The 26,157-nt window shown below is 48.5% G+C and overlaps 1 protein-coding gene across 2 annotated transcripts in view; it reads left to right on the plus strand.

Moving 5' to 3' along the window:
* Positions 1–3,701: 3,701 nt before the first annotated feature.
* The window catches only part of UBASH3B (ubiquitin associated and SH3 domain containing B), a 158,234-nt gene continuing 135,778 nt past the window's right edge, over positions 3,702–26,157 (plus strand). For both annotated transcript variants that reach the window (XM_050755595.1, XM_050755593.1), the window contains exon 1: positions 3,702–4,729. In XM_050755595.1, the coding sequence (XP_050611552.1) occupies positions 4,678–4,729 (52 nt within the window). In that variant the 5' untranslated portion in view covers positions 3,702–4,677. The remainder of the gene's footprint in view (positions 4,730–26,157) is intronic.

The raw sequence follows: 26,157 nt of genomic DNA on the forward strand, positions 1-26,157 counted from the left end.
GACTCCGTTTCAAAACAAAACAAAAAACACACAGAACAACAACAAAAACAAAACATCCCAACATATAAAGCTGATAGACTTACAATGAAAGAAAAGAGGATACCACACTACCCTCTTAATCCTCAGTTGGGTAACCCCAACCCCTGTCCCTCAGAGTTCCCGAGGGTCCCTTGACAAAATCCTGGCGATCTCATTTGGCAAGCAAGGAAGTTGAGGCCCAGAGAGGGGCAGCACGTGGTTTCAAAATCTTCTGACCACGAAGGATCCCCTTAAAGTCTAGGGGTGAAAGTCATTCCCAGCAGTTCCAAAGCTGCCTTAGTTTGGCAAGGCAACAGCCCAGCCCTCAGGACTGGAAACACTGGGCAGACTTTACTGCCTGTTTTTTTTGTTGTTTATTTGTTTTTTGTTTTATTTTTTTTGAGATGGAGTCTAGCTCTGTTGCCCAGGATGGAGTGCAGTGGCGGGCGCCATCTCAGCTCACTGCAACCTCCACCTCTCAGGTTCAAGCAATTCTCCGTCTCAGTCTCCTGAGTAGCTGGGATTACAGGCGCCCGCCACCATGCCTGGCTAATTTGTTTGTATGTTTAGTAGAGACAGGGTTTCACCATCTTGGCCAGGTTGGTCTTGAACTCCTGACCTCGTGATGCACCCACCTCAGCCTCCCAAAGTGCTGGGATTACAGGCATGTGTCACCACGCCAGGCCTTGTCTGTTTTTTTAACAGGGTCTCACTTTGTCACTCAGGCTGGAGTGCAATGGCGCCATCTCGGCTTGGCTCACTGCAACCTCGACCTCCCGAGTTCAAGCAATCCTCCTGCCTCAGCCCCCCAAGCAGCTGGGACTACAGGCACGTACCACCATGCTGGGCTAATTTTTATATTTTTAGTTAAGATGGGGTTCAGCATTTTGCCCAGGTTGGTCTCAAACTCCTGAGCTCAAGCAATCCGCCCACCTACCTTGGCCTCCCAAAGTGCTAGGATTACAGACCTACTGCATGTTCTTATTGTTATTACTTGACCATTCCTTAAGGACAGAGTGAAGGAGAAGGAGCAGACATACGACATGCTTCAGAAATTATGAGTGCAGCCAGCTGGGCCCATCCTGGGTCTCCCTCTGGCCATCTGAGTGGATATACCATAGCGAAAATGTGGCAGGGGCCAGTGAGGGAGGGTTAAACATGCTCACATGAACAAAGAGAGCTTTGTGGTCCAGTGTGTATTCTGACCTGACCGCACATGGGGAACATGTCAACTTGCTCTCCCTTCTGAGGGAGGAACTTCATGCTGATATGTCAGCTCTGTCCCTGTGCAAGACCCCTACTCCCATCTCACCTCTCTTGGCCACTGTAAGATATACTGCCAGATGAATAGTCATTTCTCTTCTTTCAATTTATTTATTTATTTATTTATTTATTTTGAGATGGAGTCTTGCTCTATCGCCAGGCTGGAGTGCAATGGCGTGATCTCAGCTCACCGCAACTTCCACCTTCTGGGTTCAGGCGAGTCTCCTACCTCAGCTTCCCGAGTAGCTGGGACTACAGGCGCATGCCACCACGCCCAGCTAATTTTTGTATTTTTAGTAGGGATGGGGTTCACCACATTGGCCAGGATGGTCTCGATTTCTTGACCTCGTGATCCGCCCACCTCAGCCTTCCAAAGTGTTAGGATTAAAGGGGTGAGCCACCGTACCCAGCCCCACTCTTTTCTCTCTGTAATAGAACAATGTAGACATTTATGAAGCTTTTCCTAGCTTTTCAATGTCAACACAATTAAAGCACAATGCACCTTAACTGCCAGTCCCCCCACCCAGTGCAGAACAAATGGCAGGGGTCCTAAATAAAACAGGGGTTGGCACTGAGCTGAAGACAAGTGAGGAAGCGAAGCTGGGATTTCTGTAAAAGTGCCCCAGACAAAAACAGTTTGTGTCTAAGGTAGCTAGTTTTCCATAGTGCTTTTTCCAGTCTACCTAAAACTATTTTTATATCCGTCATTTCCTTTATCTTACAGTTTGCCTAAAGGCAGGGAGAAAGACAATTCGATTTTTCTGGAGAAACAGAGATCCAGCATTTCTATGTCAAGGGGCATAGGTGGAGTCAAAAAACTATCTTAAAGGCTGATGTCGTCTCATCATCATAACAATGGTCGTAAGTAGTTGTTTGGCCAAATGTTAAGAGTTCAAATCTTGGCTCTGCCATTTACTAGCCATATGACCTTGGACAAGATACTTGACCTCTGTCTCAGCACCTTCATTTGTAAAGTAGTTCCTAGTTCATAGTCTTATCAAGGAATTGTTTGAGTCACATGTGTAAGAAGCAAAGAACAACACCAGCATATAGTAAGTACTCAATAAATTTGAGTTATCATTTATGTAGCGGTTTATGGTTTACAAAGCGCTTTCACGTACATTATTATCTCTTGACTAAGATCCAGATCACTTGACTTTCAAACCAGGCATTTGGAAAAAAAATTCAGAATACTGGGTAAAATCCAGCATATTTTACTGAACACATCCAAGGAGGCTAATACTAGGTATGGTGTTTCCAGTCTAGTCTTGTCTTTTTGCTCCATACCCCGGAAGAGCATTGTGCAAGGTCTCCAGGATATCCCCTTTGCTCTGGAAGAAGCTCCTATCCAGGAAGCATTAATTTTCCCTCATCCTTTATATAGCAGGAAGCAGAATTAATGCACATTGTTGCTTGAGCTCCAGCTGTCTTATCTCCCTGCTTCCAAACACCACTGGCTATTCTTTAGGAAGCCAATTCCTGGCTCAGGGAGTTACACTGTGTCATTTCCCCTGGTAAAACCTTTAGAGGCCTTATAAAGCAACCTCAAAATGCCACTCCATGGGTGCTGGTCACCATCCCTCCCCCATACTCCAACCAGGGACAGGCCCTGACTGACATTTCTGGAAAACCCAGTGTGTGCAAGGTTAGGTTACCACGGTCCATACAAATGAGGAAATTAGGCTGTAGAGAGAAGTAACTTGTCTAAGGCACTGTAGTGGATACAAGTGCTCTAGCTATGCTCTATAATCTTCCCCAACCTCTCTGAGCTGAGTTTTCTCATCTATAAAACTGGGATAATGATTAAATACACTCCTAGGGTCAGTGTAAAAATTCAGTGAGTTAATTCATTTATTACGATCAGCACAATGACAGGCACATACAAGAGCCCAATAAATGTTAGGTTTTATTATTACTATTATTACCCAAAAAAGACTATCGGTTATGGTTTACTCATTGCCTCTTTCATTATAGCAAGTGGGACCCTTGTCCCTGACTGAAGACAATGACTTTGTTTCCAAATGAAAGAGCGTTAACATCCCCCAGCCAAATTTACCAGGTGGGGCATGGAGCATCAATATGGTTATGACTTCCACCATCTTTGCAGTGGGAGTAGTTTTGTCCAACCTACGATACAATTCACTTATTATTGTGCAGTGGTGATTCAGTCCTTCTTTGAATCCTTTTATTGACAGGATATCCACCCCCTCATGAAATAAGCCTATTCCCTTTTGAACACCTCTTATAATTAGGAAGTGTCTTTTCTCTGTTCCTTCTTCCTCTACCCTCCTAGCCCTTCCTTCTACTCCTCCTCCTTCCTCCTTTCTTTTTCCCTTCCCTCTTCTTCTTTCTGCCCTGCCCCTCTTTTCTTGTCCCCTCCCGGGTCCTGCCAGCTCTGAGAACATGAGGTCCTGTTCCCCACTCCCTCTGCCCCACCCAGAAGGCACTATCCAGTCACTGACCATAACCTTGTAGAGCACAGTAGGTCTTGAGTGCAGCCACTTGGACGGCTGATTGGGAACTCAGCCTCCGATGGTCCTAACAACCCTTTGGGTTTTGCAGGATCTTTGGGAAGCAAAACCTTTTACCTAGGACTTATGACTTGGCCTTCTGGTCCATTAGTATCATCCATCAGTTCACCCGATTTCCATTAATGACCGCATCTAGAACCACAAGAAACTTGAAATGGGTTGATCTGCTGTCTTGAGGCCCAGCTGGGAGGGTATGCCAGCCAAAGAGAGGGCTGGGGCGCCCGGCGTGACGGTCGGGAGGTGAAGCACACAAGCAGCCCATAAGGTTGGGATCCTCCGCCTCCAAGTAGCGCGACTAGAGCTCTTCCACGCACCGAGCAGCCTCGGACAGCGCGGCCGCTTTAAGAGAGGGGCGGGGCCCGGGTACAGGCAAGTTAGGGCCAGCCCACAAGGCTCCTTTTCCTTTTTGATCCATTCAAAAATTACTCATTGCAAATTCCCGGACTGCTAGGCGAGGAGAGGGAAGGGGGCGGAGGAGACAGGGCTACTGCAGGCGCAGCGCTGGGGGCAGCCGGGGGCCCGAGTGGCTAAGGCTGGTCCCGCAGCGGCCGCTCGCCGGCGTTCTGGCTCCTGTGGCCTCACCAGGAAGCGTCAGAGTCTCGACACTGGGGAAGCTCGGAGCGCCGCCTCCGCCGCCGCCGCCTCCTGCCTGGCTCTGGGTCCCCGAGCCCCCTCCTCTGGCCGAGCCCGACTCCCTCCTCCTTCCCGGACCATCCGGCTCGGGCTCCTTCCCTGGCGATGGCTGGCCGCTGAGCCATGGCTCAGTACGGCCATCCCAGTCCGCTCGGCATGGCTGCGAGAGAGGAGCTGTACAGCAAAGTCACCCCCCGGAGGAACCGCCAGCAGCGCCCCGGCACCATCAAGCATGGATCGGCGCTGGACGTGCTTCTCTCCATGGGGTTCCCCAGAGCCCGCGCGTAAGTGGCCGGGCTCGCAGCCCTCGGCGACCACTCCCGCGCGCGCGGCCGGCCCTCGGCTTCGCTCCGGCTCGCCTCCCAGCGCCTGCGGGACAGGCGGCGCGCTCCCCGCTGCCCGAGACCTGTTGGGGGCAGGATGGGCGCGCTGGCAGCCCGGGACTCGCCTCCGGGCGGGGGTGCCGGGGAAGACGCGGCGCGGGGGCATTGGGCCGGGGCCTGCTGTGGGATGCCTAAAGCTGTGGGACGAGGGCGCGGGGTTCGAGTCCCGGGTACTATGCCCAGCCTCCGGGCCCCGCGGGTGGAGCTCAGCGTTTCTCTCGCGCGCTCCCCTAGGTCTCCAGCGCCGAGCGCCTAAGGAGGCGGGGCCCTGCGGAAGACTCGGGCACCCTTTCCGCCTGGAATACTGGGCTGGCCTGGGATCCTCCGGTGTCTGGGAAAGGTCGAGAGACTGCGGGGCAGGGAGGCCGGCGCCCCCGTTGCAGCGACTTCCAGCTCCGGATGTCGCTCTCGGGTTCGGTCTCCCCCTGGAGTAGGAGGAGCGGGAGCGTGGGTGTTGCTGCGTGTTCATTGATGGGGAGGATGGAATGAGAAGGAGAAGCGATCCCTCCAGAGAACCTGGGTTCTCGTCAGTGGTGACGGCAGCTCAGAAATCTGTGGGTGCCTGAGAGTAAGGAGGGGGAGCTGTTCTCCTTCATCCTTGCTCTAGGAGAGTGGGGTAGGGAAGGGCAGGGAGAGAGCAGGTGGCTGCCCCTGGAGCCTGCTGGGGAGAGGCCTCTTTGCCAGCATAGGGCGGCGGCGGCCGGAGTCGTCTTAAGCCGGTTGGCTCAAGTCTCAGGGGCTGGAACTCTGCCTAAGAGGAAGCCAAGGCCCAGCGGCCAGGCCCTTCTCCCCTGGTTAATCCCTGGCGTGCAGATTTCTTAGGTGAGGACACAAGGCCTGGGGTCCGGACTGGGCGCAGCTTCTTTTCATCTTTGAATTACATCACCTAAACAGGAGAGTTGGGCAAACTTTATCAGCAAGGGCCAAGTAAATGAAAGCGCTTTTTATTTTTTCCCTTCTCACTTTTTTTTTTTTTTTCAGGTGATAACTTCATTTATTTATTTATTTATTTATTTGAGATGGAGTCTCGCTGTGTCGCCAGGCTGGAGTGCAGGGGCGCGATGTCTGTAACCTCCGCCTCCCAGGTTCAAGCGATTCTCCAATCTTAGCCTCCTGAGTGGCTGGGACTACAGGCGTGTGCCACCACGCCCGGCTAATTTTTGTATTTTTAGAAGAGATGGAGTTCCGCCGTGTTGGCCAGGCTGGTCAGGCTCAGGTGATCCACCCACCTCGGCCTCCCAAAGTGCTGGGATTACAGGCGATAACTTTAGGTCTCCCCTCCCGTGTCCCTGGGCAAACCTTGTTTATTCTTTACTAACTTGGTTGTAATCTCTTAATCAAAGTAGACCCTTGAATTTGTTATTCTCCAGGCTGCTGGGACACGTTGGAGTGACCTTAGAAGGCCGTAAAATGGACTGATGGTTTCTGCCTTCCACTGACTTCCTAATACAACTTCCTAATACTAGGGCTCCAGTTCCTGATACCAGAATTACAGGGAGAAAATGTGGGTTCTGCAGGGGTGTGTCAGGTGTGGACGCTTCAGGTGAAGTCATCAGTATGGATGATCAACGTGCATAACTCTCCTTAAAAACTGGAGGTGGGGCTGGATGTAACCCCAGCACTTTGGGAGGCTGAGGCAGCCAGATCACTTGAGGACAGGAATTCGAGACCAGCCTGGCAACATGGTGAAACCCTGTCTTTACTAAAAATACAAAAATCAGCTGGGTGGGGTGGTGCATGCATGTAATCCCAGCTTCTTGGGAGGCTGAGATAAGAGAATCACTTGAGCCCGGTAGGTGGAGGTTGTAGTGAGCCAAGATCGCGCCACAGCACTCTAGCCTGGGTAACAGAGCGAGACTTCATCTCAAAAAAAAAAAAAAAAAAAAAAAAAAAAACTGGAGGTGGGAGTGGGGAAGTCAGCTGGGGAATGCTGCAGAATTAGCAGAGTCTCAGGCTACTGCCTTTTTTGAAATGAGGCCAGCATTAAAAACCTAAATTGCTTAATTAAGGGAAGAAATGCTTAACTGAACTCCTCAGACAGTCATATTTGAGATTCAAATCAGCTTTAAAGGGACATCTTTTCTCCTGCACTGAGTCCGGGAGGTCTTGCCGTGTCTTGACAGATTAGCATAAGGGTCTCATTTTGGCTTGCTCAACCCCTGAGATCTCCTAATAGCTAGCATGTATTCAATACTTATTCTATACTGTTCTAAGTACTTATATCTTTATTACCCATTTTATCCTCCTAGCAACTCAATGAGGAAGGTACCACATGCCCATTTTATGAATTGGGCAACTGAGGTGTAGAAGGGTTGCATAACTTACTCAAGGTCACAACAGTAAGCAGTGAAGCTGGGATTCAAACCCAGGTATTCTATCTGCACAGCCCAGGCCTCACACCATCTAGGGCCAGTAGGGCCAGGATAGAAATGATTTAATGTGGGTAAAATGCTTAGAACAGTTCCTGGCACATAGTGAGCAATCATGAAGTATTAGTTACTGTGTTAGCTTCCTGGGATTGCTGTAACAAATTGTCACAAACTGAGTGGCTTAGAACAGCAGAAATTTATTCTCTCACAATTGTAGAGACCAGGAGTTGAAAATCAGTATTGCTGGGCTAAAATCAAGGCATCAGCAGGGCCGTGCTCCCTCTGGAGGCTCTAGGGGAATCCACTCCTTGCCTCTCCTACCTTCTGGTGGGGGGCTGGCATTCTTTGGCTTGTGGCTGCATCAGTCTAGTCACTGTGTTTGTGGTCAGATTGTCTTTGTTTTCTGTCTGTGTCCAATCTTCCTTGGCATGTCTCTTATAAGGATACATGTGGTTGTACTTAGGGCCCACTTGGATAATCCAGAGTAATCTCCCCGTCTCAAGATCATTATCTGCAAAGTCTTAAAAAAAAAAAAACATATAAGGTGGCATTCACAGCTTCTAGGGATTAAGATGTGGGTGTCTTTTGGGGGATCATTATTTAGCCTATCACGGCTACTATTATATTACTACTAGCACCGCCCCTCTTTACCAAAGAGGTAACAAGAGTAGGCCTGGAAAGCGGGAGGTTGGGTTTGCTGCTCTTTTTCTTAAATTCTCTGCCCAGAAGGGAGTGAAGCTCTGGGAGGTCACCTGATCTAGTCAGACTCCTTGCTCAGGCTTGCTTGCCTCCTCTGCTTCAACCCAGAAAGGCTGATGCAGTCGGCCTTCCTCCTAATAACTTAGACTAGTATGAAAAGGGGCCATCGGAAGCTTCAGAGAGCAGGCATTTAACTTCATTTTGGAGAGTTGAGAAGAAAGAGCAAGGGCATCAGGCTTAGCTCATCAGAAGCTTCTCTCTTGAGCTTTATGCCTGGAGAGCTGAGCATAATGAAAATCCAAAGCCCCAAAGAGCAGTGATGGTCTCCTGGGTCCAGAAGACTTGGATGTGATGCTTTAAGAAGGGATAAGATGGTTGTCTCAAACCTGGCACTTTTGACAGACTGACATTAGCCAGGGCTGACTGCTCTAGGCCCTTTTGACAGAGTGACAGCAGCCAGGGCTGACAGCTCTAGTTTCCCCTGTGGGTGTCACCGGGTGTGGTGGTGTGTGGCAGCAAGAAGGGGCACTCGGGCCAGGCTCTTGGTGGGCTGGCAGAGAGGGTTGAGGCCAGCAAGGCTGGATCCCACCCAGCCCATGCTGGGCTGCACTGTGCTGTGATCTTGCAAAAGTCACTTAGTCACCTCAGGGCCATGCTGGTGCCCTCTGAGGAGAACGCAATTAATGACTGCATGCTTGTTAAGTGCTTGACAGAGCTAAGAGGACCAGAGGGCTGCAGGGCTGGCTCGAGCAGGGTGACCTCAGGGTGTGCTCTCTCCAGCTCATTACTCCCTGGAGCTGGGCTTGGTTTTTTCCATTCCACTCTATGAACTTCAGTCCAACTTAGAGACTGCTGTAGGAGAATCTGCCACATGGAGAAGGACTGAGAAGTGGCGATTTCACGGTGCGTGTGTGTGTGCTCGTGTGCAAGTCCAAGTTAAGGAGGTGTTAGGGAGGCATCAGGAAGGAAACCTTTCAAGGGTCAGAATGGCCAATCGCTTCCTTTTTTCTATGCCCACTAGCACTTCCCTGTTTTAAGAGTTCTAAAAATAAGGATCCAGCTTCCTTGAGGCTAGTGAGGTTGGTTGAGGGGAAAAGAATGTATTGGGGGCAAAGACCTGAGGAAGAGGAGGCCTCAGAGGCCAGGAGAGGGTCTGAGCCTAGAGAAGATGGGGCAGAACTCAGATCAGGGCCATCCCTTTGCACAGCCGGACCTGATACCAGCACTAACATCCCCCTGCTGACCTCTGGTTTCTGGGGAGACAGGCTCTCATCTCTTCTGTAGCTTGGGGCTGACGCTGGGCCTTGTAGCAAGTCACTGAATAATCGAATTGGAGGAATCCTTGCTGATACAACCCTGATCAGTTTTTTTTTGTTTGGTTTTTTTTTTTTTTTTTTGAGGCTGCCGGTGGCTGGAACTTTGTCTACAGCAAATGGCTTTCTAATGTTTTCAATGATTGAGAGATAATAGTCTTGGGAGGGACACTGTGGCAGGGGTCAAAGGTTCTAAGGTCTGGTCTAGCTCCTGAATGACATCTGCACATTTTAGGTCTTCTATTTAACCTCTTTTCCTTAATATCTTCACCAACTTCTGTGCATGGCAAGACTTGTCATGTGTCATCGGTCTTTGCAAAGACAAAATGAGATAACGGACAGAAAAGAACTTGGGAAAGTTAAAAATAGGATCAGGATGCAGGATGTGATTGTGGCATTATTGTGTTGGATTGGAAGAAGGGAGAGGAGGTGAGATGGTGGTTGAGGTGTCTGGCAAGGATTTACATGTATTACTGGACTGTCCTTTTTTTTTTTCTACTGAGAATATTTGAACAATGTCAGATTAAAGAGCAAGGCAGTGGCAGAAGGAAAGAGCTGGAACGAGCGCCTTTGACTTGGCTTTGGACAGTAAGCTGTGTTAGCTATGCCTCACTGCCCAAAGATAAAAGCAGCTCCAAGTTGGCTGCATGAGGAGTCGAGAAGCGGCGTGTGGAGCCCATGAATTAAAGTATCTGGTTTCCCTGGCTTTCTCTATCTTACCTGTTGGTTGACATTGGATCCTCTGAGAACACTTGGCCAAAACCCAGCATCTCGGAAATGTGGCTGACTCTGGCGTGGGGGCTGCAGCTGCTTTCCCGTCCTTAGATAGATAGAGGAACCCGCCTGGAGCTGAAGGGCTCTTCTAGGTGGGCAGGGCAAGGAGGTCTCTCATCTACCTGCTGTGACTGTGCCCCCACACAACACACCCTTCTATTTGTGTTATTGTACACTGTAAAAATTGCTCTTATGTGCGTGAGATACCCCACAGCAGTCTTGTGAGGTAAAGCACACAATATATGCTTTGTTTTAAGACAAGACTAGAGGCTCAGAGGAGCTCAGGATGTGTCTAGAGTCACACAGTTGGTACGCAGGGACCATGTTGCCGTAACAGCCCTAGGGTAAACTGCAAGTCTCCTGAACTTTCCAGGCTACACAGAGGTCCTGGTTCACACACACAAAAAAAACTTGATATGCTTTTTTATTGTTTTTGTTTTTGTTTTGTGTGTGTGGTTTTTTTTGTTGTTGTTGAGGTGGAGTTTCGCTCTTGTTGCCCAAGCTGGAGTGCAATGGCATGATCTCGGTTCACTGCAACCTCTGCCTCCTAGATTTCAAGTGATTCTCCTGCCTTAGCCTCCCAAGTAGCTGGGGTTACAGGTGTGTGCCACCACACCCAGCTAATTTTGTATTTTTAGTAGAGACAGAGTTTTATCATGTTGGTCAGGCTGGTCTCGAACTCCTGACCTCAAATGATCCACCCGCCTCCCAAAGTGCTGGGATTACAGGTGTGAGCCACTGCGCCCAGCGAGCCGATGTGCTTTTTTAAAAAAAAAACTTTGTTAAGTTATAACTTATGTATAATTAGCTAACCTATGTGATCACCTACTACAGGACACAGCACATTCATTGCCCCTAAAAGTTTCGTTTGTACCCCGTTGCCATCAGTCTTCTCTCAACCCCCAACCCTGAGCAGCCACCAGTCGTTTTCTTTTTTTTCGCGATGGAATTTCACGCTTTTTGCCCAGGCAGGAGTGCAATGGCGCGATCTTGGCTCACTGCACGCAATCTCCGCCTCCTGGGTTCAAGTGATTCTCCTGCCTCAGCCTCCTGAGTAGCAGGGATTACAGGCATGCACCACCGTGCCTGGCTAATTTTGTATTTTTAGTAGAGATAGGGTTTCTCCATGTTGGTCAGGCTGGCCTTGAACTCCCGACCTCAGGTGATCTGCCTGCCTCAGCCTCCCAAAGTGCTGGGGTTATAGGCGTGAGCCACAGCACCCGGCCCAGTTGCTTTCTTTCACTGTACATTAGTTTGCATTTTCTAGATTTGCATGTAGGTCATACAGTGCATACCCCTGTACTTACCTTCTTTCCTCCAGCATATTTTTGAGACTCATCCTGCATGTATCAATAGTTTATCTCTTTTAATTGCTGAGTAGACCTTCAGGTATTTGGATATACTAGTAGGGCATTTGTAACCCCTTGCACACAGCTTCTGTGAAAATTCCTTCTTATGCCCTAATTTCTTTTTTTTTTGGAGACGGAGTCTCTCTCTGTCGCCAGCCTGGAGTGCAGCGGCATGATCTCGGCTCACTGCAACCTCCGCCTCCCGGGTCCAAGCAATTCTTCTGCCTCAGCCTCCTGAGCAACTGGGACTACAGGCACATGCCGCCATGCCCAGCTAATTTTTTGTATTTTAGTAGAGATGGGGTTTCACCGTGTTGCCCAGGCTAGTCTTGAACTGCTGAGCTCAGGCAATCCACCCGCTCTGGCCTCCCAAAGTGCTGGGATTACAGGCATGAGCCACTGCGTCTGGCCTTAACGCCCTAATTTCTAGTAATACCTTAAGTTTTTAGACCACGTTCGAGCTTACAAAGCAGAGTCACATATATAATCACTATCACATCTCAAACATTGATAATTTAATGAGGAAACTGAGGTTTGGAAGATTAAGTGCTACAGAGATTGAAGAGTATCCTGCCTCACTGTTCTATCCTGTGGCTTTGATCACTACCTGCTCCCCACCCTCAGCTGCCTCAAACTCCAGCTGCCTTTCAGGGAGTGGACAGTCATTCGCAGAGCTAAAGGCGCTGCTTTCTAGGGAAGCAGTCAGCCTAGGGAATTCTGTGTCTCCCGCCAGCTTTGCTCCAGCTGGTGATGATGTGGTGGTACGATCAGTGCCTCCCCGATCCTAGCAGGCATCAGCCTGTGTAAGGGTATCTCCCTTCTTAGCCATCTGCAAGTTGAAGAGACCCCGTCATGATCTGCCCCATCCATCCTGCCCTGATAGACAGAAGTCTGAACTTGTGGCAGCCTGGCCTTGAATTCCAGCTCTGCCCCCTTACCAGCTGAGTGACTGACCTTGGGCAAGTTGCTGAACATGCTAAGCCTCAATTTTCCTGTCTGTACAAGGCAGGCAATAACAGCACTTACCTCGAAGGACCTTTGTGAGAGAAGGGTGCCAAACCACGCAAACAGCTCAAGAGCACCTGGCACGGGGCACACCCTCAGTAATGAGGTAGATATTAGTGCCACTCGAGTGGCGATGTTATTCCACATGGCTCCCTCTGCGGTTTGGTTCCTTGGTCGCCTTCCACTTTGATGGTTCTCTGCTCCTCACTGAGCTCTGGGCATAAGGTGGTAAGGTGGGGCAGAGGCCAGTGGATGCTTTCTCCCTGGTAACTGCATTCTGCTCTCCGTGCCTCTCTCTCTAGAGTGCCCAGAGGGGTGCAGGGCCTGAGAAAAAGCAGACCCAGGGCAGAGCAAGCACCACGCAAGCTGCTGACGATAATAAATGGCAGGGGTTGGGGAGGGAAAGGGGTACCATATGGTTGTCTTCCGATTACTTTCAAATGGAATCAGACTCAAGCCTCAGAGAGAGAGCGGAGAGAAAAACACCACAGTGAAGAATGGATCCTCTCTGCACGGTGACAGACACAGCCAAGCAGGATGCAGAGCCATTGCCAGGAGAATGACATGCCTGTGATCCTCATTGAACTGAACACTTCCGTCATTTTCATGGATGGATTCTCCCAGGGGCCACTTTGTATTTGCGCAAAGGCTTATGGAGAATCTCTGGTTTTTCTCTTTTCCCTGGAGGATGGGTGGGTAGATGTGGCAGTGATCGCAGTCCTCTGGATCCTCTGCCCGGGGCCCTCGGTATGTGATAGGTGATCCCTTTTCTTGTTTCATCTTGCTCACATCCCTGTTTTCCTGGCGACTTTGCAGTCGTGCCCTTTGCCACCTACTATCTATGACGGTGAAGCCTATGGTGAAGTGTCCTAGATGAACATCCAGAAACTTGCTGAGCTCTTGCTGTGCATACGGCACCCTACTAAATTCTGTGCAGTTCTCCGGAGGAAGAGGTAAATGTCAGGTTTTCCCATCTGGCACTTTGAAGTCAGCTGCTCTTCTGAGCGGCCTGCACGTTCTCCACAGTGGCCCTCAGAGGGGCAGGCCTGCCTCTTTGAGGCCTGTGTGAACACAGCTCTACAGAGAGTCCAGCGGCTCTGGATTCTGCACACCGCCCACATGGAGCCTGGTGGTAGCACACTGTGAGGCGAGCTAGGTCTTCCTTTTGTTCAGACCCTGTCTTTGGGATGTCACTCTACTCTCAACTATTGGCTGCTTGGACTCATACACATCCTTTTCCTTCCCAGGCCTCAGTGGTCCCAACTGTAAAAGGAGTTGATGTCAGCCACCTCTCCAATCCCTTGCAATTCTGACAGCTGGATCAGTGTGTGTGTGTGGTTTTTTCTGTTGTTGTTGTTTTTGAGACAGGGTCTTGTGTGTCACCCAGGCCGGAGTGCAGTTGTGTAATCATGGATCACTGCAGCCGCCACCTCACAGGCTCATGTGATCTTGCCACCTCAGCCTCTCGAGTAGCTGAGATTACAGGTGGCATGCCACCATGCCCGGCTAATTTTTGTATTTTTTTGTAGAGATAGGTTTTCGCCTTGTTGCCCAGGCTGGTCTTGAACTCCCGAGCTCCAGCTATCCGCCAGCCGCGGCCTCCAACAGTGCTGGAATTACGGGTGTGAGCCACTGCGCCCAGCTCAAGAGTGTGTTTCACTATCTCCCAGGCTACAGTGCAGTAGCACGATCCTAGCTCGTTGCAGCCTTGAACACTTGGGCTCCAGTAATCCTCCTGCCTCAGCCTTCTGAACAGTGAGAACTACAGGTGTGCCCCACCACACCTGGACCATTTTAAAAATTTATTTTATTTTTATTTTTGTAGAGATGGGGGTCTCACTGCATTGCCCAGGCTTGTCTCGAACTCCTGGGCTCAAGTGATCCACTCGCCTCAGCCTTGCACAAGTGCTGGGATTACAGGCATGAGCCCCTGCGCCCAGCCTCGACCAGTGTTTTTGCACAGCACGAGGATGCTCTCACTGCTTCATGGGTGTGCTTCTCTGTTCCAGAGTATTTGGCTTTTCTGTTCCTGTTTTTGTTTTGTTTTTCGCAGTGCTTTATGGTCAAATTCTTCTCCTCTCCCTTTAAAGAAAACTCTTCTTGACTGTTGATACTCTGGAGAGTAAATAAATGGAAAGGAAGAAAGATATGAGGCAATTACAGCGGTGGGGAGCCGTTTACTAGTATACAATAGTGTAATTCTCAAATTGGTACAAAACAAAAACAATTTGTTTTCTTGCGAAATACAACCAAAGTGCTAGTTAAATAAGAGGAGGGGAGTGCCTTGAGCCCAGTCCCTGAGGTAAATAGATTGCTTATGGGTGCCTTTTTAATTAAAGGGACATCTTCCCTTCTGTGGAGTCACCAGCTGTTTGTGTGACACTTCCCGTGGTGCTCCCGGCCTCTGTGGAAGCATAAACATTCTCGTACATAAAGCAACTGTGGCAATGAACTCCACCAGGACCAAGGCTGTTCTCGTGCAGAGTGGGAAGTTGAAAGAACGACCGCTGTAGCCTCTCGCGGCAGTCCGGAAAATGCCGGGGGGAAGCCGACGGCACAGATGGCCCGAGGCAGCTGAATGCTTCCCATTTCTTTCAGGTTTTGTTGGATGAACCTTCTCGGTGATTCAGGGAGCAGGATTGTTTAGAATCCTACTTCCACGTTGATGGTGCTCGTTTCAAAAACATTTACCGAGAGCATTCGCTCCCTAAGTGTTTATTCCTTTACCTTGGGAAGAACTCTGCCTCGCTGGCCGCTTTTGTGTGCCGCCCATTCAGACACAGGCACATGTGGAACGATGCAGGGTTGCTGGAGTTCTCAACCAGTGGCATCTGCAGTTTCGTTTTGAATCAACTTTTCCTTGAATTGCCTGTTTGCTCATTTTTTTCTCCTCTTTTTCCCTAATCAGATTTTACCCATCCTGGAGAACTAGTTCCACCGTAATGCATCTGGCTCCTCTTCCCTTCTTTTCACTTTCTCTTCCTCTCCTCTCTCACTCTCCTCATCTCTTCTGCCACAAGACTTCTTAAGCTTCACACCCTGTGAAGCAAGCCAGGCTAAGGGGATTATCCCAAATCACCTACGAAGATACACAGTGATCTGCCCAGGGTCCTCAGCCACTTTCTCCATGACATGTCTCCTGGTAATGCCATTCTTTTTTTTTTTTTTTTTTTTTTTTTTTGAGTCTCACTATGTTGCTCAGGCTGGAGTGCAATGGCACGATCTCAGCTCACTGCAACCTCCACCTCCTGGGTTCAAGCGATTCTCCTGCCTCAGCTCCCTGAGTAGCTGGGATTACAGGTGTGCACCACCATACCTGGCTAATTTTTGTATTTGTGGTAGAGATGGGGTTTCGCCATGTTGGCCAGGCTGGTCTCGAACTCCTGACCTCAGGTGTTCACCCGCCTCAGCCTCCCAAAGTGCTGGGATTACAGATGTGATCCACCGTGCCCGGCCCATTCTTTCTCTCTCTCTGTATATGTATGTATCTACTGTACAGACACTTCACACATTTATGTGCAACTGTAATATCCTATTATAACAGGAGTTGAGAATATAAAGACAATTAGCTATAATCTCCACCCTCAGGAAACTGGCAATCTAGGGTGGAAGATAGACGATTATGATAAAGCGTGGTAAATGCGATGCAAGAGACAGAAGACGGAAGACACATCAGTGTGGGAGGGTGAGGGTCATAAACCAGATGGGGAGCACACGATTACATCTGAAGCACCAGTAAGACAGGAGCAATACTCTTCAGTTTGAGAGGAGAGGAAAAAGTCTGGGAAGGCCAGTAGACAGTTCAAATGATTTAATATTATGCCCCAGGTGTAAGATTCTGCGTGGAAGAAACCTCCAGAGGTAGACGCTCAGAAATCTCTAGCTGGAATTGCTAGTAGAGCTCATCTAGTCTAGTACCCTTTGAAACACTTAAGTAAAATGAGACCAGAAAATTAAGTGATATTTTCAAGATCCCACACGGCTAGTCTGTGATAGAAACCAGAACTTAGGCCTGCTGATCTCAGTCGAGACCATGGTTTCTTTTTTCCACATCAGGCTACCTCTCTGAGTCCAGGCACCTAGAGACAGTTTTCTTTTTTTCTTTCTTTTTGAGATGGAGTTTCATTCTTGTTGCCCAGGCTGGAGTGCAATGGCGCGGTCTCAGCTCACTGCAACCTCTGCCTCCCAGGTTCAAGCGATTCTCCTGCCTCAGCCTCCCAAGTAGCTGGGATTACGGGCACCTGCCAACACACCGGGCTAATTTTTTTTTGTATTTTTAGTAGAGACAGGGTTTCATCATGTTGGCCAGGCTGGTCTTGAACTTGTGACCTCAGGTGATCCTCCCACCTCCCAAAGTGTTGGGATTACAGGTGTGAGCCACCAAGCGTGGCTGAGACAGCTTTCTAACAAGGTTTTGGCTCTGTTTTCTGGAGGAATGGGATGATCTGTTATCTGAATTAGCCTTTTCATATGTTTTTCTTGTCTTTTCCTTTTGCTCCTCTCTTGCTCCTGGCCTTTTGTTTGCATCTTAGCCTGTAGAAGACAAAGCTAACCTGTCCGTAGGCCATGGGAGTGGTCACCTCTCTAGGTGGGTGAGATGCTTGGGTGAGAAAGTGCCACTTGCACCAGTGATAGGATATTGAAGGGATAGACGGTGGTGGTCTCAGTCACCCATCCATGAGGGTAAGTGATATTCTGCTACAGCAGAAAGAAAATTGGCTTTAGAGACAAAAGACTTGGTTCAAGTCCTGGATCTGTCACTTTCTGAGGATGTGGTTTTGAACGTTATTTCTATAGGTGGCTGCATCAAAATGAGGCAATGGATCTAAAAGTAATAGAAAACCACAAAAAGTCATGCATATGCAAAGTGATACTATTATTTGTTACCAACAATTGGGTCCTGGTACTTTGAGGCTCTCAAAGTACTGTGAACTGTTGGTTTTGTGTGGTATTTAGTGGGCTATTCTAGTCTTCTTCCTTGCCAAGCATCACTGTTTCAGAGAGGCTAATTCTGTCAGGGTGAGGAACAGAAGTAGTCACTCGAGAAGCCATCTCCACCAAAGTAAACACATCCTTCTGGAAGCTTAAATTTTCACTTTATCTCTTTTGGGAACTAGGGACATGAGTCATAATGAGTTAGCAAGTGGCTTTTGTGAAATACAAGAGGCTTTGTGAAATGCAGCAAATATAGCCAAAAGCATGTGTAGTAGCTTCCTATGGCTGCTCTCACAAATTACTACAAATTCAGTGGCTTACAACAACACACATGCATTCACATTTATTCAGTTGGGAAGTCAAAAGTCTGAAATGGATATCATGGGCTAATGTCAACAGGTCAGTAAAACTGTGTTCTTCCTGGAAAGAATGTGTTTCCTTGACTTTCTTCCAGAGTCCGCCTGCATCCCTTGGCTAGTGGCCCCTTCCTCTTCCATCTTCAAGTACATCGCTCCAAGCCCTCCTCATCATCATCACCTCCCCCTTCTGTCTCTGACTCTCCTGCCTCACTCCTTTCCTTATAAGGGCCCTAATGATTGTATCCTCCCAGCTCAAGCTCATCAGCTGAATCACATCTGCAAAGTCTCTTTTGCCATGTAAGGTCACATATTCATAAGGTCTGCAAATTAGGACATGGACAGCTTTGGTGATTATTATTCACCAAAGAATAATTATTTGGTGATTATTATTCTGTCAGCCACAGCATGTGTGTGTGTGTAAGCGCTTGGTCTGCCTTTCCCCTGAGTTCATGACATTTCTGTTGCTAACTCATCACCCTTACCATTCCCAACCCAAGCAGCAGGTAGTTACAGCTAACCTTCACTGGGTACCTACTTTGTGCCAGACAATATCTTAAACACCTAACATATGTATTATTTTGTTTTATTCTTCATAACAACCCTATGAGATAGGAACTATTATTATACCCATTTTACAGACAAGAAAACTGAAGCACAGAGATTTTAACTTGCCCAACATCACACAGCTAGAAAGTGGTAGAAACCAGGTTGCAAACCTCAGGCAATTGACTCCACACTCAAGAGTTCTTAGCCAGCACCCATGGTATTGGCATGTAGCTAGTGTTCAGTAAGGTTTGATGAATAGCAGATGGAAGGAAACTTGAGATCCAAATAAATGATGTGAAGTCTCTAGATTACATGGAACTGGGGTCAAGAGGGCAACCCGACTTGCCCATTGGTTTGGTCTTTGACTTGGCCCCAGCTAAATGCAGTGTGATTGGCTGTCTAGTGATGTGGTCTGGAGTTGGAATGATGTTATCACACTTTCTAGAATAGTGTGTGTGTGTGTGTATATACACTGCCCATCTCAGCTCCCAACTGTGAGAAGATGGGCACAGGATTGTACTTACGGGTCACAGAGCACCGTGTCTCTGCCAACCACCTATCCCAGCCTCCACCTGCTGCTGCCAGATGTGGTAGAAATAGGAAGCGTGTTCCTAATCTTGCAGCCTCGAGAAGGGGCTCCTGGCGCAGAATGCATAGTGGTGTGTCTGGTACTTGAGTGTATGATCAAACTGATGTACATTCAAATTCCTACTCCACTTAGGTTACCAAATCCCTCTAAGCTCAGTTTTGTCTTCTGTTAAATGAAGGTAATAGTCTGTGCCTCAAGGAATTGTTACAATAATTAGATGAGATAATACATATAAGCATGGTGAGTGCAGAGCCTGACCTTAAGTGCATGATAAATGGTAGGTACGGTGGTTGGGCTCAGTGTTGAGTACAGAAGGGGACTCTGGGTATGTTAATAAGCTATTCTAAGCCTTTCGGTAAGAGTGTGTTTCTGTTTCCTCCCCACCCTCTTCAAGACCTGGGTGGAGCCTAGGAATAATTTATTATTTATTTATTCGTTTATTTATTCGTCGAGACCGAGCTCTGTTGCCCAGGCTGGAGTGCAGTGGTGCGATGTGGCTCTCTGCAATCTCCGCCTCCCAGGTTCAAGCGATTCTCCTGCCCCAGCCTCCTGCGTAGCTGAGATTACAGACATGCTCCACCACACCCGGCTAATTTTTGTACTTTTAGTAGAGATGGGGTTTTGCCATGTTGCCCAGGCTGGTCTGGAACTCCTAACCACAGGTGATCCGCCCGCCTCGGCCTCCCAAAGTGCTGGGATTACAAGCGTGAGCCACCGCACCCTGCTAGAAGGAATAATTTCAATAGCATTCAGTTTATGTGATGAATATTCTGAGGAGGGGAACAGAGATGTGGGGAGCTGGCTTAGGAGTGTGGAGCAGTGCTCCTCCTCAGCGCGCAGTGGGAGCCACCCCACTCCTGCCTTCTGCTTGGCCTTGCAAGTTCAGAGCTGCTGTCTTGTCAAGAAAAATCCACGGGCCAGGCGCAGCGGCTCACGCCTGTAATCCCAGCATTTTGGGAGGCTGAGGCAGGTGGACTGCTTAAGGCCAGGAGTTCGAGACTAGCCTAAGCAACATGGCGAAACCCCAGCGTGGTGGTGTGCACCTGGTCTTGAAAATCCACTGATCAATCAAGATGTCCCTCCTGGGATCTGCAGCAGCTTTTCTACATCAGGATGGAGGAGAACATTTGAAGTTCTTATCTTCCTCCAAACGTAAGACCACAGGCCCACAAATGGAAGGCTGAACAGACAGCTGTGTCCGCTTGCTGTCTGGCCGCCTCAGGCGCCACAGATCTCCCGGTATCACTTTATCCATCAGGCCTTGGCAGGGAGGCCGCAAGTGGGCTGTCCTGTTCCGGCCTGTGGCTGCCAGCCCTGCAGACCAGTGGAGCAGGAGATGGGCCTCGGAGGAAGAGCTGTGGGACACCAGGAAAACCGCCTTCGTGAGATGGCCCGCATCGTGCATGACTGGTGAAGACTTCCGAATGGGATGACTCCCAGGGGGCGTTGAGTAAACAGACGGTTGCTGTTAGCTGTGCAGCTGGCTCCGAAGGATGTGGAGGATGGAATCTCAGTATTTGAAGTTTTTTTTTGTTTGCTTTTTGTTGTTTGGTTTTTCAATGTTTCCTTTCCATCTTCTGCATTCTGGGGCACCAGCCGCTGCCCCAGAATGGGTTGTCCTGGGAAACAGGTCATGCAGGGCTACCAGTGTTTAGTCTGGAAAAGACATGCAGAGATAAGGAAGATGTTGAGGCAGGACAGAACCGGGCTCCTGTTAGTCCAACAAAAATTTACTGAGCAGTGACTTTGTGCCGGGCACCTGGGAATTGTGCCGCATCCTGAAGGTACAATCATGAATAAGACCCTGACCACAAGGAGCCCCCAACCTCTTGGAGAAGACAGACTCAAGCAAATGACTTCAACATAATGTGATATGATAGAGAGGGATGGAGGGTATCTCTCCTCTAATAGTGAAAGGGCTGTCATCTGAAAAACAGATGCCTATTTTGTGACCTTTTTTTTTTTTTTGAGACGGAGTCTCCCTGTCACCCAGGCTGGAATACAGTGGTATGATCTTGGCTCACGGCAACCTTTGCCTCCCAGGTTCAAGCGATTCTCCTGCCTCAACCTCAACCTCCCGTGTAGCTGGGACTACAGATGCGCACCACCACGCCCAGCTAATTTTTGTGTTTTTAGTAGAGATGGGGTTTCACCGTGTTGGCCAGACTGATCTCAAACTCCTGACCTCAGGTGATCTGCCTGTTTCGGCCTCCCAAAGTGCTGGGATTACAGGTGTGGGCCACTATGCCCGGCCTATTTTGTGAAGTTTAACGAGTGGTTATAATTGCTGGGGACAGGGTCAGATTTTAGTTCACAAGAAAAACAACTTTGGAAACCATTGGCCCACGTACAGATGCTCGACCTCCTCAGGGAGAGTGTCCTCTGGTTCTGGGTGAGCACAGCAGAGCTTCCTGGTTAACCTCCTCAGAAGGACCCAAGCCTTCTGCGTTGGAGTCAGGAGCATACCTAAAGTCCCTGGGGGACCAGGCTGGCCAGCCTGCACGGGGGACATGGCCTCTAGGGGTGTTCTTTATGGATTAGCTTCTGGATAGCTGCTTTCATGGGCATGATTCCCCGGTTGGTTAGGGATGGATTATCCGTACCCCAGGGCTGAGGGGATGTGCAGTGATGAACTGATGGAATTGAGCAATGGCCTTAGGAAAGATGAGCCCTCAGCATTCTCTGGTTGGGCAAGCATTCACTGGCCAGCCACTGTCTGGCCTCTGGGCATGTGACAGTGAGTTGCGCTCAGCATTTTGGGAAGGGGTTAGTGCTGAGAGAGGCCTCGCGAAGGAGAGGGGAAGCAAGTCCAGTGTAACCAAGCCAGGGCAGAACAGCCACCTTAGGAGGAAGAAAAGGAACTGTTGAGCTGGGAGTGCAGGTACTTGAGACTCAGGAGGATTTGAATTTGTAACAGTCAGGAGGCTGAAGTTTTCAGCAGTAGGAGGAATAGCTTTAGCCAACCTTTAACTCCTTACCATAGAAAGTTCCAGGGCTGGGCGCAGTGGCTCACGCCTGTATTCCCAGCACTTTGGGAGGCTGAGGCGGGCAGATAACGAGGTCAGGAGATCATCAGATCATCGAGACCATCCTGGCTAACACAGTGAAACCCCGTCTCTACTAAAAATTAAAAAAATTTAAAAATTAAAAAATAAAAAAATTAGCCAGGCATGGTGGCGGGCACCTGTAGTCCCAGCTACTCAGGAGGCTGAGGCAGGAGAATGGTGTGAACCCGGGAGGCGGAGCTTGCAGTGAGCCGAGATCGTGCCACTGCACTCCAGCCTGGGCGACAGAGCGAGACTCCATCACTTAAAAAAGTTCCAGAAGGCCTGGTGCTCTTTCTGTTGTCACTGCAATTTCTGATGATGGACAGAATGTATATTGCAACCCCTTTTTTTGCTAAAGAGTCCAAGACTATTTCCTTGTTTGGTCCTCTTTGCTCTGGAATTGCTCTTTCTGCAGAGGTGGTTTTCTACTTTAAAAGAAAAAGAAGATCATGATGAAGAAGGAAGTACTCTCAAATTTCTTCAGCCGTTCTCAGCTTACTGCTGGACTCCTGCCAGAATATTAAAGTATCTTTTTAGAGCTGCATATCTAGGGTTCAGGATGCCTCTTTTTCTTCCTTCCACGAATTTCCTGTTAATAGGGCTGTGTTGTTGTTTTTCCCACACACGTTTATTAAGTGTGTGCTCTGCTAGGATCAAAAGAAACAGATGTGAATAGAGAATGAGCTGCCACCTTGGTGCTCCCAGTCTAGTCGGGAAAACAAAAATTAAAATTAAATTATATTAAAATAAGAAAAAAAGAAAACCAAATAAGTATATAGCAGTCTGCTAAGTGCCCACAAACACAGAGACGTAAATGGTGCTATGGAATCATGGAAGAACTAGTGAAAATAACTCCAGTTGGGGCCCCTCATTCCTCTGAAGAGCTGGATTTTGTCAAGTGAATTGATATTAGATCCTCAAAGGTGTTGGAGGTAAATACCATTCAGTCATCTCTTATGTGCCAATCATAAGCCATGGCACCTTACAAACATTGTCTTTATTTTGAGACAGAGTCTAGCTCTGTCCCTGAAGCTGGAGTGCAGTGACACGATCTCAGCTCACTGCAAGCTCTGCCTCCCGGGTTCAAGCCATTCTTCTGCCTCAGACTCCCAGGTAGCTGGGACTACAGGTGCCCACCACCACATCTGGCTAATTTTTTTGTATTTTTAGTAGAGACGGGGTTTCACCGTGTTAGCCAGGATGGTCTTGATCTCCTGACCTCGTGATCTGCCCGCCTCAGCCTCCCAAAGTACTGGGATTACAGGTGCGAGCCACTGCACCCAGCCCAAACACTTTTTTTTTTTTTTTTTTTTTTTTTTTTTGAGACGGAGTCTTGCTCTGTCACCCAGGCTGGAGTGCAGTGGCCGGATCTCAGCTCACTGCAAGCTCCGCCTCCCGGGTTTACGCCATTCTTCTGCCTCAGCCTCCCGAGTAGCTGGGACTACAGGCGCCCGCCACCGCGCCCGGCTAGTTTTTTGTATTTTTAGTAGAGACGGGGTTTCACCGTGTTAGCCAGGATGGTCTCGATCTCCTGACCTCGTGATCCGCCCGCCTCGGCATCACTTTCTTACTCAGGACAGCAAACCTCTGCAGTTAGTTGTTTTTTGTTTGTTTGTTTGTTTGTTTTTTTGGAGACAGAGTCTCGCTCTGTGGCCCAGGCTGGAGTGCAGTGGCACAGTCGCAGCTCACTGCAACCTCCACCTTCTGGGTTAAAGCGACTCTCCTGTCTCAGCCTCCTGAGGAACTGGGATTACAGGCATGCACCATCACACCCGGCTAATTTTTGTATTTTTAGTAGAGACAGGGTTTCACCATGTTGGCCAGGCTGGTCTCGAACTCCTCACCCTCGCCTCCCAAAGTGCTGGGATTACAGGCGTGAGCCACTGTGCCTGGCTTGCTGTTAGTATTAATAAACCCATTTTACAGATGAGGAAACTGAGTTTATTAAACATGCACCATGATTAAGTGGCAGAGCTGGGTCCCTAACCCAAGTTTTCCTGGCTCCAAAAACCTTTTATTAGACCCATGTTTACAGTGCCTCGATTTCTGCTTTGCCGGTTTATTTTTGTTCCTGGATAACAGCTTTAAACTTGCACACAGAGCTCTAGCACCCTGACTGGCAAATAAGCATTACTGGCAATGCAGCCAGCTGCTGTTTCCTGTGTTTAGAGACCACATTGCAGGAAAGTGTTTTAAGAGTTGTTTTGAGTGTTGGTTCTGTTCCTCTGTGTGAAAGTGTGGATGCTGTTCTGAGAGAGAGAAAGGTGACACGATGCTCAGTGTTCTGTGGCAGTTCCCATTCGGTGGGGATTTGGAGAGGAATTTATATGTCACCGACTGAGATCAGAGTCTTTGTTCTGTTTGGTCTGAGACCATGTGGCATCATGAAATCAATGGACTGTGAGGTCAAAGTTCTAGAACTAGCTCAGCCGCTGTTCTGTCCTGTGACTTTGGGGAAGACAGTTTATGTCTACTTTGCCCATCTGTGCAATTTAGTTCTTCAAAGCTGCAAGGAGCACCTCTGTTGAGCCAAGTATTTTCGGTCCATAGCCCCCAGAGAGAAAACAGGATGTAATCCTAGGCCCAGTGAATTCCTGAGATTAGGAAGGAGATAGACGCATCAACAGTAGATAATCACAAAACAAGGAGGCACCTGCTGAAGGCGGAGCCCATTGTCCTCCTCTTTGCAGCGGACCGTCTTGGAACTGCAGGGTATTCGGGACTCTTTATAATTAGAGAGTGAGAGCTTACATTTGTTCTGAACCTGCTAATGTGTAATTTTACTCTTTTCTCAATCCTGAGGAAAGTAGTAAGCAGTACTTCCATTTTACAAATGAGAGAAGCAAGACAGATACATTAAAGGATTTATCCCACTCAGAAATGACTGTGCCAATGCACTTACATTCATCTGGCTTTAGACCCCTCAGCTCTCCCACCTCACACTAACAGCTCTTGTAAGATTTCATTTTAAAAATTTTTGGCTGGGCGCAGTGGCTCATGCCTGTCATCCCAACACTTTGAGAGGCTGAGTCAAGAGGACTGCTTTGAACCCAGGAGTTCGAAATTAGCCTGGGCAACAAGGAGAAACCCCGTCTTTACTAAAAAAATACAAAAACTGCCTGGGCGGGATGACTCATGCCTATAATCCCAGCACTTTGGGAGGCCGAGGCACTTGGTTTACCTGATGTCAGGAGTTCGAGAGCAGCCTGGCCAACATGGTGAAACCTGTCTCTACTAAAAATACAAAAATGAGCTGGGCGTGGTGGCAGGCACCTATATAATCCCAGCTACTCAGAAGGCTGAGGCAGGAGAATCGCTTGAAAACCCGGGAGACGGAAGTTGCAGTGAGCTGAGGTTGCACCAGTGCACTCCAGCCTGGGCAACAAGAGCAAAACTCCATCTGAAAAAAACAATATATACAAAAACTAGTTGGGTGTGATGGTGCAGGCTTGTAGTCTCAGTTACTCTGGCTGAGGTGGGAGGATTGCTTGAGCCCAGGAGATGGAGGTTGCAGTGAGCCAAGAATGTGCACTGCAGTCTGTACTCCAGCCTGAGTGACAGAGCCAGACCCTGTCTCAAAAAAAATAAATAAATAAAAATAAAAATAAAAATCTAAATAGCGACATTCCAGCATTCCTGTACTATTGAATTGTTGTCTCCCTATCTTTCCCTTAGGCTCCCTTCTGTATTTCCTGGCATCACTGTCACCTTCTGGCCCTTCCTGCTCACCTTTGCCTCCCGCCCCCAGGCCCTTCTGTGTGACTCCGCCACCTTTATGAAAGCCGCCATTATCACCTCTGGGTCTTGCTTATGTTTGTTGATGAATCCATGGATAACTTCTTCCTGGGTGCATTTTTCTCTTAGATGAAATGTTATACAGTCGGCCCTCCATGTCCATGGGTTTTGAATTTGTGGTTTCAACCAATTGCAAATCAAAAATATTGGGGGGAAAAATTACACGTATACTGAACATGAACAGATTTTTTTCCAGCCGTTATTTCCTAAACAATACAGTGTAACAACGATGTACATAACTTCTATGTTGTGTTGGGTATTGTAAGTAACCTAGAGATGATTTAAAGTACACAGGAGGATGTGCATGGGTTATATGCAAATACTGCACCATTTTATATCAAGGACTTGAGGATTTCGATATCTGAGGGAGGTCCTGGAATTAATCCCCTATGGATACCAAGGGAGTACTGTACATTCTTTTCAAATATTCTCTCCTTTGAGAAAATTTCTCAGGTTGTATTATCCATTCCTAACTCCTCTACATACTACATTCCCATCTCGGGGCAGAATGTGTTTATGTGCATCTGTGCTGCCCTGGAACGTTGTACA

This window comes from Macaca thibetana, chromosome 14 (genome assembly GCF_024542745.1).
Source record: "Macaca thibetana thibetana isolate TM-01 chromosome 14, ASM2454274v1, whole genome shotgun sequence".
NCBI classification, from domain to species: domain Eukaryota; kingdom Metazoa; phylum Chordata; class Mammalia; order Primates; family Cercopithecidae; genus Macaca; species Macaca thibetana.